This window comes from Theobroma umbraticum, unplaced genomic scaffold (genome assembly GCF_002168275.2).
Source record: "Theobroma umbraticum cultivar Fairchild unplaced genomic scaffold, ASM216827v3 scaffold_51.0, whole genome shotgun sequence".
Lineage (NCBI taxonomy): Eukaryota > Viridiplantae > Streptophyta > Magnoliopsida > Malvales > Malvaceae > Theobroma > Theobroma umbraticum.
The window spans coordinates 4,692,851-4,706,849 of NW_018397260.1; the positions used below are offsets into that span (position 1 = coordinate 4,692,851).

At 38.3% G+C, this 13,999-nt stretch overlaps 2 protein-coding genes across 2 annotated transcripts; both read right to left on the reverse strand.

The window, feature by feature from the left end:
• Positions 1-338: 338 nt before the first annotated feature.
• Positions 339-1,033, reverse strand: LOC110417041 (putative calcium-binding protein CML29). Its single transcript, XM_021429221.1, has one exon. The coding sequence runs from the start codon at positions 991-993 to the stop codon at positions 520-522; it is 474 nt and encodes a 157-aa protein (XP_021284896.1). The 5' UTR covers positions 994-1,033; the 3' UTR covers positions 339-519.
• A 5,918-nt stretch (positions 1,034-6,951) lies between these two features.
• On the reverse strand, positions 6,952-11,402 carry LOC110416614 (nitrate reductase [NADH]-like). Its single transcript, XM_021428641.2, has 4 exons — positions 10,297-11,402; positions 10,052-10,192; positions 9,067-9,299; positions 6,952-8,521 (listed from the first exon to the last, which is right to left on the reverse strand). The coding sequence occupies exons 1-4, from the start codon at positions 11,273-11,275 to the stop codon at positions 7,190-7,192; spliced, it is 2,685 nt and encodes an 894-aa protein (XP_021284316.1). The 5' UTR covers positions 11,276-11,402; the 3' UTR covers positions 6,952-7,189.
• Between the last annotated feature and the right edge of the window lie 2,597 nt (positions 11,403-13,999).

A 13,999-nucleotide genomic window follows, 5' to 3' on the forward strand; every position in this document is an offset into this window, starting at 1 on the left:
CGTGTTCTTCTTTATGCAAGTTCTGCACTTGTTTTCATTCTTTACGGAATAGCAGGCTAGCCTGTTACCTAACACGATTCTTAGCTTTGACCTTAGTGTTCAGTTCTTATTTTTTCTGCTTCTCTAAGTAAAAAGGATGTTTCAACTTTAGTTCTCTAAATATATATTGAAATAGTAAATTGCCTTAAAGGTTTGGGACTCTCTCCCACAAAAAAAAAAAAAAGTTTTAGGCCTTTAATTAGGGAACCATAGTGGAGATTAATGATGGAGAATTGCAGATTTATTTTACAGAAAAGCTTTCTATGGGAGACATGAAGGAGCACTTGTTCACTTCGATCTAGTAAATTAAGTTCATGACTTTATAGAAAGAGAAATTCTAAGTAACGTAAAGGACTTTTGCTAGTATACATATGTTCTTGACTTTCTTGTTTCCCATGCGTGGACAGAAAGCGCCCGGAGACCTAGATGGTAAACATGATTTGTTTAATTAATTAAAACACGCGGGATTTGAAGTTTGATCTAGAGGAGGGAATTAACTATTAGTCTGAAGTCCTCAAAGCTAACAGCTCCATCGCCATCTGCATCCATGGAAGCAATAACCCCCTGGCAATCCTCCAAGGACAACTCAACTCCAAGATTCCCCATGATTTGATATAACTCCGTCGCTGTCACAGCCTCTTCCCCATCAAAACCAAAAGCAGGAAAAGCGCTACTGAGAGCACTTGCAAGGCCCCCGAGTTCCATGTCCTTCGTGTTCATCTCCAGGAACTCTTCGATGCTCAGCAATCCATCCTTGTTAGTGTCTCCTTGTTGCATCATTGCCCTTACATCTTGTTCACTAGCGTTGTAACCAAGCGAACCCAGGATTCCACCCAGCTCCGCAGCATTGATTGCTCCATCGTTGTCTGCATCGAATGCTCTGAATGCCTCCACCAGACCCAGGACATGGCTCAGTGTCTCAGTTTCTGCAGACATAGACCCCGGTTGGGCCATGGAGCTTAAATTTAACTAATTCAACTTACCTTTGCCTCGCTCCCTTCCTATAAATAACTAGCCGAAAAGATTGGCTGGCATATTTCTTTTTTGCAAAGGTGGCACTGGCACCTTTGCGTGGACATAAAGTTGAAGTGAAAAGAATGTCAGATACGCTTAAAGGTTATTATCCTTTCTTTTGGTTTACAGTATGCTGATTCTAACCCTCAAATTTGACAAGGTTGCTTAAATTATTCTCTTGCTTCATTGCTGATAAGGTGATTCGGCCTAACGATTAATACGTGTTCCTTATTAAGGCAGTTGAGAGTTAAGATTCGAGCCTCATCTCTCCTTTAAGACTTGCTCACATTTTGCAAAAAGAAAAAATTCCTATGGTGCCTTGGATTAAGATGTAGCTTTTTGAAAGAACGATTGCAAATGAACTAAGATAACATGATTCTAGATATCAGGAATGGGTAAATATGTTGTAATGTTTTTTAGAAATTTTTATTAGATTATGATTGTATAAATTTACTTGATAGTGTATGGAATACAAACTCAAGGTAGGGTAGCACAATACTTCACTTTCTTTATCAACTTGGCATAAGGTACCAGATATGTATTGGGTTGCTATCTCAACGACGAATGGAAGTCTATTTCCCTCACAAGTTGTTTCCAGCTAAACATTCTCTTGCTTTCAGGGATTCCTGATAAAATAGATGCCAATATTCACTTGTACAAAAATAGTGACATCTCCAAACAGGAGCCGCTGTTTCTCAAGAAACCTAGGAAAACAACAAAAATTGGTTATTACTAGTGCTTAATTCTTGGGCCTTGGCCACAAGAAAAAGGAACTGAAGCAGTAAGTGCATGCATCGACCAGATTCGGCCGTGGTCTGGTTTAGAATGAAGCCCTTTGGACTGCTCGTTGGAAAGGGTTTTTAGTGGTCTCAGGCTCTGAGCCTACATTACCTGGATTTGGCCTCTCTTGTTCTTCGGCCAATTAAGGTGCAGTTAATTGGACTGGACTGCAATAAGGTCAAATCCAAGTACTTGACCACTTGGATTCATATACATATACATATATATATTCAAGCAGAAGAATTAGCACTTTCAAGTTTCCAAGTAATTGTATCAAAAGAGCGGTAAGTATATAAGCCATACAACTGACAATAAATTTCAATTTGAAATCTTCAAAACTTTGAGAAAATTTAGACTTTTTGGAAAATTGAATTGACATTTTGGTTTCATTCATGATAAATTAAATCCTCATTTTAATCAGTTACATTTCTTTTACCTTATTATGATTAATGTGAAATCGAAATGTTGAAAACGACTATTCAATCTGTTAAGATTCAATCACATAGATTAGATATTTAAATTTTTAGATTTACCCTTATTTTAAGGAAATTTACTGGTACCAAGTGGCCATTAACGAAACAGAAACATGGAAAACGTAGAAATTTCTGATCATGAACAAAAATGGGAGGGCCGAACCAAGACATTTCTATCAAACATTGCATGCTTTACTTCAAAACCCAAGTTCAATCCCCTTGACTTTGCAATACATTTTCCTGTTTGAGCCTTTTTCTGTCAAGGTCAAATATGTGAGGAAGACATTTAGAGAAGCATTACTTCATTTATGTTTTTCAAACTTCTTTTTGAAAAAAAAAAAATTCCCTACAACACATTTGAACTTTAAGTAAACATGTTAATTTTTCTTTTCTTATGAAATTAAGTAATAAATTAGCATTATAGATCATTATCCACAGTAACAAATCAAGCTTACCTCTATATTGTAACATGAACCAATTAAGTGGAGAAAAACCAGGCCAAAAAAAGGAGGAAGCTTGAAAGATCTGCAAAATTTTCAGGGTCCTAACTCCTGTGAGCACGAGCTAAGGTCCTTTCATGTCTTTCCAGCCCCAAGTACCCTCAGTGAGCTTCCTCAAAGATTGTAATCTTTGAATGTGATTGACAAATGCAGAAAGCCAATGACAATGAGGTAGTACTGGTCCTGCCACTGCCTGTCTGCCTTATCCCCATTTTTGAGCTGTCCACCACAAAATATGAAAATGATCATCCTTTATATAATCGCTCTGTCAACACAAATCTCTCTCAACAGGCCATTGGTTAATTTGTACATCTTGCTCGAAAGCTTTTTGTCGTTCGATACTCTTTCCATCGTTCCAACCAAACACGCGCAGTTGTGAGAAAGATGTTTAGTTTGAATAGATTAACACCAGAAAGTCATTCTCAACTCAAGGCGTAGAAAAATATCAACCGCAGAGTTAGAAACAGGTTGCCCACATAAATTCTGACAGCCATCTCGTGTTCGGAAACAGTAATGTTGATTGGTTAGACTTCGTTATCAACATTAAGACAGCCATTTGTTTCTCTTAGAAATCTTTGGCTCCTTATTGTGACGTAATTGTACAAACGATGAGCATGCCACTTGTCAGAAACTATTATTGCATTTAAGTTCTATACACAAATGGGAGCGACTTAAGAAAGGTGACCTGACGACTGAAAAACGGAGAAATAGGGGTTTCCAGTGCCAGTGCAAAATCTGTTTATCTAAATCTTAAAGAGTAGTCTGTATATATATATATATATATATATATATATAAAATCAAAAGCACCATAAGAGTAATCCATTTTTTTTCCAAAGATCACATTCTAACGTTATCTTTAGGGTATTTTAACATACTAGAAGAATACAAGAATGGCTACTACCCTGTTATATGTATATGTATGTATATGTATATAATTAAGTAAAGAAAATGCAACTTACAATTTCTTGTGATTGCTAATTAGACGCCCACAGGCCACAGGGTTTGGGAAAGTAACAGCCCAAATTAAAATTGCTGTCCATGGCCACTGGACAGCAGAGCATTGAATTGTTAAAACAAATAAAATAAATATATAAAAAGATCAAATGCTACTACCACCCAAGGACTTTGGAGGCTATTTCCAAATTGTGCGGACTTTCAATATTCTACCCTACCAACTAACTTGCCACTTACATTTCAACCAATTAAATTATCCTAATGATATTTCCGAGATAATTTAAAATAATCTGTGACGTTTATTTCAGCAATTAGGTACTTAGTTTTTTCTCTTATTTGTTACGTAACTTTTCTTAAATTTTGAACTCTAATTATATTTTTTTTCACTGGCGCAAGAGCGGCTAAAGCCCATAGTTTCCCAAGCCTGGCTCATAGGCTACCTTTGCTAAATATAAATTTAATGTATTAAGCTTTCTTAATTGCTCAATATATATATATATATATATATATCTCATCATCATTGCTAGCTAGTTCATTAAAGAATATTCTTACTATAATAGTCAAAGGCACCTTTAGGAATAAAGTGCAAGTGTTCTACTAAAATTTGTCTATCTACCATTTTTTAATTGAGGGCCATTCACACATTGCCGCAATATACAATTAAAGAACTGAAAAACCAAGGTGGTTTTCACATAGTAGGATGTTTGTTGGGTGACAAATATTTTTGTTTTGACGTCGCACACTCCTAGTGAATTGCTGACTTACAGATCAGTCGGAAATTTCATCAGCTAAAGCTTGCAATTGGCCATTTCTACCTCTTTCATAAATGTTTCCTCTTTATATTCAACCCTCGATTGAATTTCTAAACGATTAATCAAAATCGGGTTGATTCAGCATGCATATGTTGCCTTCAACTTAACCAAAGAATCCTTTGGATTTGAGATTAATTTCGCCAACTTGGTTTAAATGCTTGAAACAAGATGTATAGTTAGTGACTGGTAAGAAGGAGATTCCTGGCAGGGCAGGCCAGTTGTAGCTGAAAAGACTGTTCCAAAACAACATGCCACATTAAAAAAATAGGAGATTCAAGGGAGCCCCTAGAGATCCAGCAGTAAAATATAATGTAAAATAAGATGTTGTTACCATAAAAAAAAGTTAGAAAAAAAAGAATCTATGGAGTAGTACAAATATTAAAGTATTTGACCGCAGCACTCAAACCCAGGTGAGTAACAGCATGAATTGATTTGCTGGTTTGATTTCCACTTGGTTAAATAAAGTCAGATTTGAAGCATTTTTAATGAATTAAATAGAAGAGCAGCTGAGACGAAAGATCTCAAGTTTTCAAGCATGAATTGAATAAAGACAAAAGATCAGGGATAGGGGGGCCAATGTAAGGCGAGCGCGGAAACTAAGCAGAAGGTGACCCTTCAACATTCCAAGGAACCACAAAGACTGCAATGCCAAAGCGATGGGTTGGTCAATTTGGCTCACAGCAAGAGGAGTAGCCAACGCAGCTGTCGGACGCGGCGGTGGCCCAAAAAGGCACTGCCCTTGGACCCACGCTGCTCTAATTCACGCTTCATTCCCCCATTCTGGCTCGCTGTGTTTTTTTGGTGCCTAGCGATGTTCATCGGGGCACACACATGTCACATTATGTCTCCGCATTCTATACCGTTGGTGAAATTTTTATGTTTTTGGAGAGGTTTATTTTGCAGTATGAAATTTCTGGATTTATGCAACTTGCTGCCTTTGATCAGTTTGTTTCGTGTTTTTGCTCATTTTATAGACGAATACAAATTAATGCAACGACCACAAAAAATTTGTGTGGAGATTTATTAATATCAAAGAAGGCGCCCGGCATATATCCGAATATCCAAAGTACAAAGTGAGAGGTACCTCTTGGTTGCTTAAGTATTTAGTTTTGCAGAGTAAGATGTTCTCCAGGAATTTGTGGGGAGAAAAACAAAAGTCCTTTCTTTCGGCTTCTTGTGGTGAAGGAAATTTCTAGCCTTCTCTCTCTACTGTTTTGATTGCAAATAATTCACGTGGATGAAAATTCGAAAACTGTTTTAGATAGGATTTCTGTACTTCATACTTATGGTGTGTAAATAACCAATTGCAACGCTATCTTTAGTCTTAATAAGTGCACTGAACTTCAACTTGCTGTTTTGGTCAATGCAGGAATTTGAGGTCGGTGGCATTTTCTTCAAGTGCGATTAGAGAATCAAGCCTCCAAACCCCCTTTTCTTTGCAAGAAAAAAATGGTTTCCAAGCCAATAAACACACGAAGCATCACTGTCAAAACCCGTCACTTAACTAGGTATAAGGTTTGGTAGGTTTTCGCGTTTAATGACTATGTCACCTTGGCAATGTCGAGATCTCTGTATAGGATAAATTAATCTTGATGTATGGTGATTGGAAGCAGCCTAAATCAGTCAAATAAGGAGACTAAGCTTGGTACTCCGATATGTCACATGGATGTTTCTTTTTTCCATTTTTCTGTACTCTTGCAAAACTGCAAGTAAACTTGCTGTCTGCATATATAGTGGTTGGTTCTGAATACGGCAAAGAAAATTTTACTATCATTTGCTAAAGAACAACTTTTCATGTATAGAAAGCCCAATTTACAATAGACTTATCACTGTGAAACATATTGCGAAGCCCAACTTTTTATTAGATATAATCAAGTAGTTAGTGATATGGGAATCGATGAATATATTTGAATTATACTAACAAATCGATAAAAGCAAAATTTGAACTTCGTTTGTTTTCTTGTAAGCTATCATCATTCACTGTTTCCTCACTGCTCAATCCATGTTATTTTTCCCTGTTTGCCATAGTGCCATCAACTTCAAATAAATTCATTGGTCAGCGAGTGGGATGTACTCATACCGCTCACAATGCATACGTTGAATCCCTAACCCAAAACTAACGTTAATTTGAGTTGAAAGAGAAATTTAAAAAAATCATACTCAGACCACAATGATGACAAACAAAACCTCTCACCAATTAAATAATCTCATAAGTTAGTTGTATAAAATTTATATATTTCAGCCAAGACTTTGGAATTTTTTTTTTATGATGAAAACGATACTTATATATAGAACTTGATACAAGAAGATTTTTCTTGTTTTGAATTGAACGGCATCCTTGATTTATCTATATGCATCATTCTCTACAAGAGTAGTACTAATATAACTGAGCTGTTGCTGCCCATTGAAAAGACAAAAAAGAAAAGTCAATCTTTTCCAGCAACATCCTTTCTACTTTTCAAGGGTGAAAAGTAAGAATAATACCAGTAACAGTGGATTAAACAAATTTAAAACAAAAGCAAAAATGAAAAAAAAAGGAATAAAGCAAAAGGATTATAATATTCACATATACACAAACTGTATGATCCCATCCATCCCAAACAACTTCTCATTATTTTAAAAGACCAACAAAGAATCCTTGACGTCATAGTTCATCTTCTCCAAATTAGGCTGCACGGCAAACTGAATCATTGGCGGCGGCCCACAAGCCAAGGCAAGAGTGTCTTCGGAACCCTCCGGGATGTGCTCCCTCAGAATACTCTCCGTGATGAATCCCAAGCTATATTGCCATCCTTCCCTGATAGATTCTTGCACCACGTACCACACCTTCAACCTATCATGCTTCTTAGCCCAACCATCCAGCTCCTCGTTCAGCAAAATATCGTCCTCGGTTCGGTTCGCGTACACCACATAAATCTCTGTCTCGTCCTCGGGGTCCTTCAAGATAGCTTGGATGACTTGATATATTGGCGTGATCCCTGTCCCACCGGCCAACATTGCCAGCTTCTTGGCAAACTTGGGTTTGCCATGAACCGTGAAATTGCCACGGCCCGTATATTCAATGTGACCCAAAGGACCCTTCACGTCTAGAAATGACCCTAGTGGCAGAGAGTCCAAATGTTGTGACATGAGCCCTCCGTTAGGGAATTTCGGGTGCACCCCTTTGAAATAAACCTTGACCACTAGATCAAACTGGCCCACTTCATCAATGGTGCTAGTTGGGGTGTAGGCTCTCATGCAAAGCTTATCATCGATAGTGGCACACAGAAATATGTGTTTCCCTACGGGTAATCCTAGAACTTGATCTACCGATGGCAATGCAAATCTGAACAAACGAACATCGTGAGAGATTGAAGTTTTTTCGACGAGTTTGCATGGGATTTTCTCACGTGGAACCAGCGCTACAGGTCTTGTTGGTGCAACTTCTTTAATAGGAGCTAAAAAGCTCACGTTCGATGCCCCATGCACGGAGTTATTAGGCGATGACGTAGACGAGTCCGAAGCATAACCCGTCGTGATCAACTCACCGATCCGATAATCTTCTAGCATTTTCTTGGCTTTATCGGAGTGAATCGCGTCAAATTCTTCGGTGCAATCGGTTCCAGCGTTGATCAGAATACTGTCGGTGCCACCAGGGTGATCCTTGAGGAACCGAGTGCAATCGTAAATGTGACCGTGGACGACGATCCAAGCAGAATCAGCGGAGTTGTGTTTATTGACCTCGGACATGGAAAACGTTTTGGAGGCAGTGTTCATGAAAGGAGATGAGACACTCTTCTTCAGACTTGAGTTTGCATCGGCTGATTTTTCGAGGTGTCGTTCCTTTGCCATCCATCCGCCGGATTGGTTGCCTGGCAACGTTGGGTGCTCGAAAACAATGCCGATTTCTCCTTTGTGTGGCTTGCATATGTTTGTTTTTACACGGAACCAGCAGTTGTTCATCATTCCCTGTTACGTTATGAAACCATTCATTAAATCCATTAGAGGTCATCCATTTACTTTCCCCTTAAAAAATAACTATGCATACTTAGTTTTGTGAAAAAGTAAATATTTTTTATTCAAAATTAGAATCAGACACTATAAAAGAGTATCTGGCTCTTTGTTTGTTTTTGACTTTTAGTTAAACTTATTACTAATATGCTTTGGAAATTGTCATTTATTAAATTGTTTTTCTTTTTTCTTTTGGCCTTAGGAGTAAACCCCTGGATATGGAGGCACACAATCGCACCACAAGCCATAGCGTCCTCCATGCGGGGGCTAGCTGGGACAAGACAACCAGAACCCAATGCTCAAGCCACCAATGGCTCCACCCATCTAACCTAACCTTAACTGGCTATCCCGGCCCTATGAGCCACTTTGGAACCTTTAATCTGTTGACACGTGTCAGAACTGCTCTGGATGATCAAGATTGATGTGATAGCCACTTCCCTAGAACTACCGCAGAATATACTCGCTATTTATTCTTAAAAAAAAAACTGTAAAAAAGTTCTTACCATGACATTCCATATGAGTTTCTCGGGCTGGGTGTTGAGGGTCTCATCCCAGGCTCGAACCGCGATCTCCTTGGCTCCAAGCAGGTCGAGCACCTCCACCTCCAGCGACCAGAAGCACCAGCACCAGAATTTGCCATACTTGTTGGGTTTCTCAGGGTGGTCCAGCGTGCACACTTGCCACGTTTCACCACCGTCCATTGTCACTTCAACACGTGTCACCTTCTTCCCTCCACCTGTTGTCAATTTCACCCCAAGAAAAACAGAACACGTTAATCTCGGAGATTACTTTCATTTCCACGACTCTTCCCACAACGGGCAAAACACAACTTGCACTCTCCAGCACACAAGTTTCTACCAAACGACTTTGCCATTTTACATTTTCCCTGACGTCTTTGGTTTCTCTTCCATTAAACTTAAAATAAATTTTAGTCTTTGTTGGTAATGTCAGAACAGAAATTGCCATTTGAAAAGAAATCATTTCTCTTTAGAAAGATTTGGCTCTTCAAAGTTGTACAGGGTTCTTGAGATTTGGCACTGAAACCAGCAGCTATTCTCCCCAAATGAGAAGGCCAAAAAAACAAACACATTGTATCGGTCCCATGTTCCTATCAATAAGACGTCCAAAAGGCAAATTAAAAAAAATTCCAAAGGAGTTGATGTAAGTCAAGCCAACAAACCAAAGTGGCTTTTTAAGGGAAAAAAAATGATGATCAAGGTTTTCCATGTGCACCCAAATCTACACGACTTGCTACAAAAGGTCGCCCATCGATCGGATGAATTAAAAAATAAGTAGGGGGCATCTATTAGAGGACAACCTTAATTCTTGTCCAGTTTTGCAGTGGTGGATGGGCCTAAGCTAAAGCAAACCATGTCGGGGTCTTTTGTACGGATGATTCCAATTGGAGAAAAAGACCAAAAGATTCCCTTTGAAAACAAAGCTTAAAAGAAGAGAGAAAATTTGAAAAACAAATCTCTGTTAACTCACCGGAATATGCATAGCCCCTCAAATTGTATGGCCTCTGAGTCGTCCACGAGTTGATTGGCAAGATCTCTTCATGACAAGGTGTCGTTATCACCGAGTTGATGTTCAACTCATTGATGATGTATTCTGGCTTATACCACCAAGCTGCGAACATCACATCACATGTTTCATTATCAACATTTTCCCGTGCAAGATAATTTTACTACTCTAGTAAAAGAAAATGTAAAACTTCTTTTTTTTCTATGTACCTTCAGCGTTGGCTAGGTCTGCGTCAACATGAGAAGGAAGCACTCTATTATCTTTATAGTGATAATAATTCTCAGATTCTGGGGTGGTAACGATAATTCTCTTCAACCATTTCACCATTCTCCCACCAATAAACCCTGGAATGATCATCCGAACGGGGAAGCCATGATCAGGAGCTAAACACTCACCGTTTTGCATGTAAGCTAAGATAATATCCCGAGACGGGTCCATAGCAAACTCCTTCTTAATGCTAGTTCCATACTTGGAACCACCGCCACCTGGCAAATCCTCAGCCCCTTCAAAACACACATTGAGAGCCCCATTTTTCTTACCAAAGATCCCGCATCGCTTGAGCACGTCGCACAATGGTACACCTCTCCACACCGAAGTGGAAACTCCAGCAGCTCCCCAGTTGAAACCAATCGTTTGTTTAATCATGTTTTGTTCTTTACGTCTGTTTCCAGCGCAAACGAGGGTAACCGGGAACTCACGGCTTTGAAACTCGTTGACAAGCTGGTCCATGGTTAACTTCATCGGCCTTTTAACCAAACCGGTCACTTCGACGGTCCAGTCGTCCCATGAAGCTTTAGGGACTGAACCATGGCTACGGACGTAGTGAAGAGGAACAGGGGTGATAAAGCCGTGGTGCATGAGACGGTTTAAGGGGGCTTCAGAGTTGAAAGGGTGTTTCCCTGTGAGACGGACCATGGAAGGGTTACGCTCGATCCAGTTGTCAGCGGTTGCTTCGTCTCTAGGATCCAGGATGGACGGTTCAAGCTCCCTGTTGGATTTGATGATCATGTCTTTGTAATGGTTTCTCTCATTCTCTTCATCTTCGCTGGAAGAGTCATAATCTTGGTTCAAGAAAACATGTTTCACAGGGCGGTGGATTGGGGTTGGACCGGGCATCAAGGGGGTAAAAACACCGTTCAAAGCCGGTTCCAGGCCCCTGAATTGTCGATTATCGACCGAAGCCGCCATAATGGAGAGTTACTTGAAAAGAGAGAGAGGGAAAAAAAAACTCTTTTCTTTTCTCTCACTCTTTTTTTTCTTGTTCTTTTTCTCTCTATACCGGTTTTGGGATTTGAGTTCCACTGAGAAAATGAAGGAGGCTTGGGTGAAGACTTTATATAGGCTCGTGGGCTAGAACCGTGTCAAGAGAAAATGGGACCCTCAACGATTGCAGGATTGCGGTATAAATCTAGTGACGTCAAAGCTGTTTTTCCCTTTACATATTGTTTGTTTAATCTCCCTTTCTTCGTAAGAGAAATTTTGTTTTGGTTCGACAGTTGCCGTCGCGTTGGCTCAAGGGCAGATCCGTGGCTCGAGTGGCTGCCGTGGTGGGTCCAGAAGGCAAGTAGGTTTCCCCTATAGCCACACGATAATTTTGCACATCGCATTAGGCTAAATAAATATACATCATTTAACGTTATACCGTCCACTTAATTCTTTTTTATATTTTCACTACTCATCCTTCTTACAAACAAAGGATCCATCCACTTCTGGTGGTGGGTATTCATCTATCTAAATGTACTCTGATGATGAGTAAAGTTCCTGCCAGAGGGATTTGTTTTCTCAGCTTAGTATTCATGTGGCTTTCATAAAGCTAATCTAGTGATGAGTTAAACACTGGCTGGATGGTAACTTTCCTGGAAGACAAAAGTGTTGGTATCTGGGGAAAAAAAGAGCACCCTTATCAACAGTCTGACTTTGAATTCCAGTACTCCCAAACAATTTCAAAGCCAATTTCCTCTTATGGATGCAATGTATCCGATTCGGCAGACTGAGAAATCATTTTTTACTCATTTGGATAAAAAGCAAATGACTTAAAAATACAACGTCCCTCAGCTTTTTAACTCTTTATCTTTATTGGATTACGTTTAAGTTTACCCTCACTATGATAACATTTAACTAGCCCATAACTTTAAAAAAAATTAATTAAATACATCTTAATTCAATGATTAACATATGATTTTTTAATTAAAAAATAAAATTCAAATTCTCTAACTTCTCAAATTAATTAACTAATAGATAACATGTAAGTTTGATAATTCGATTATTCAACGTAAAAAGAAACCGTCGTCATTCTTATAATTAAATTTTCAGGACAAAATGATATATTTCCAAGTGATTTGATTGATCAAACAACGTGACTTGAGCTTAGGTATACGAGCCTTCGTATTTATATATTTTCCTAAAATTAATAAGACGACTAGTTGTACGGTCAAGGATCATTGTTGCATCAGAAACCCTCTCTTATAAGCAATAACCTTGTAGTAATTTAGCTATTGATTTTAAATTCAATAGGACAAGAACGATTCTTACCAATTACTTAATCGAGCATACACAAAAGGAATTAGAAAAATAAGAAGTTTGTTATTTGAGGGTCATAACTACAACCCTTTTGCCTAAATATTGTCCATGCAAGATTTTCTTTGGTTTTCCCTATACTTGATATGATATTAAAGTTGAGTACCTCTTGATATTTTTACCATACCAAAAGAGAAAAAAAGAAAAAGAAGTAAAGTTTGACAGACTCAAAATCATTCAGACCAAAAAAATTTAAGGTTGGAAATCGAATCATTTGTCAATTTTCATCTCTTTTAACAAAAGAGATAAGAATTTTCGTATGGGTCTAAATGTATTCGTCATATATATTTTTTCTGATTATTTTCCACCACAAGAAATAGTTTAAAAAAAAATCAGAGCTAAGAAATATCATTACCATCAAATATCTATTTTCATAAAAGATGATAATCTGGTTGGCCTTCTCACCCCCACTTTGTCGCTTCAAATTTGAACTTTGTTCCCAAAATAGCCAGGCATGTCCGATTGACTAGTCATGTTAGGGGCAAAAGGCTACAAAATTTGGCCGCACCGAAATTTAATCATTTTTCTTGCATGATGAAAGACACCAAAAAACAAGCAAGATTTGTATATTTATACTTCTTTCTTATTCGTATTATGTTACAGCCAGCATTGCAAAATGAAAAATGGCATATGGTCCAATTGGCAAGGTAGGAGCATGGATTTATAATGCTAAGAATTAGGAAGTTGCAAATAAGTTGCTTTCGGATCAAACGCTTCTGCCTATTTAATTAGCAACTTGGATATTAATATCCAACCTTAATTTATAAATCAAATTAAAAAATATAACTAATGTAAATTTTTACTTTATAATTATAAATTAATAGATATTTTGTAAAATTTACATTATGAACACGGAATAAATTGATAAATAAAAAGCAATAGTAATACCCATTTGTGAAAATTCTTATGTCGGTCTGCGACAACAAGGGTATTAAACTAAGTAGTAAGATTATTATTCAAGTAATACATGTGGCGACAAGGTTAGGGCAGGCTTAATTAAAAGTTTAATGAGCTTGTTTAATGGAAGGAGATTAGACTAGACTAGATTAAAAATGTGAAGATTCTTTGGATTTGAATGAGGCAAGACAATAATTAGGAGAGTCCTCCTAATTGATTAAAGAATAGATTGTTTAGCCAACTAAGGGGTAAAAAGGAAATAAAAGGGGTTAAAAGGAAGGTGGGGAGAGGGACAGGGTGCAGGCGAGGGTCAAGCCGGGTTGGGGGCCAAAGGTGAAGCAAATGAGTAAAGGGGCAATTTGATTGCCTTTGTGGGAAATGCGAAGTGGCGCATGGGAGAGGCCAACGGCCAGTGAACAAAAACGTGGGGCTGGTTTT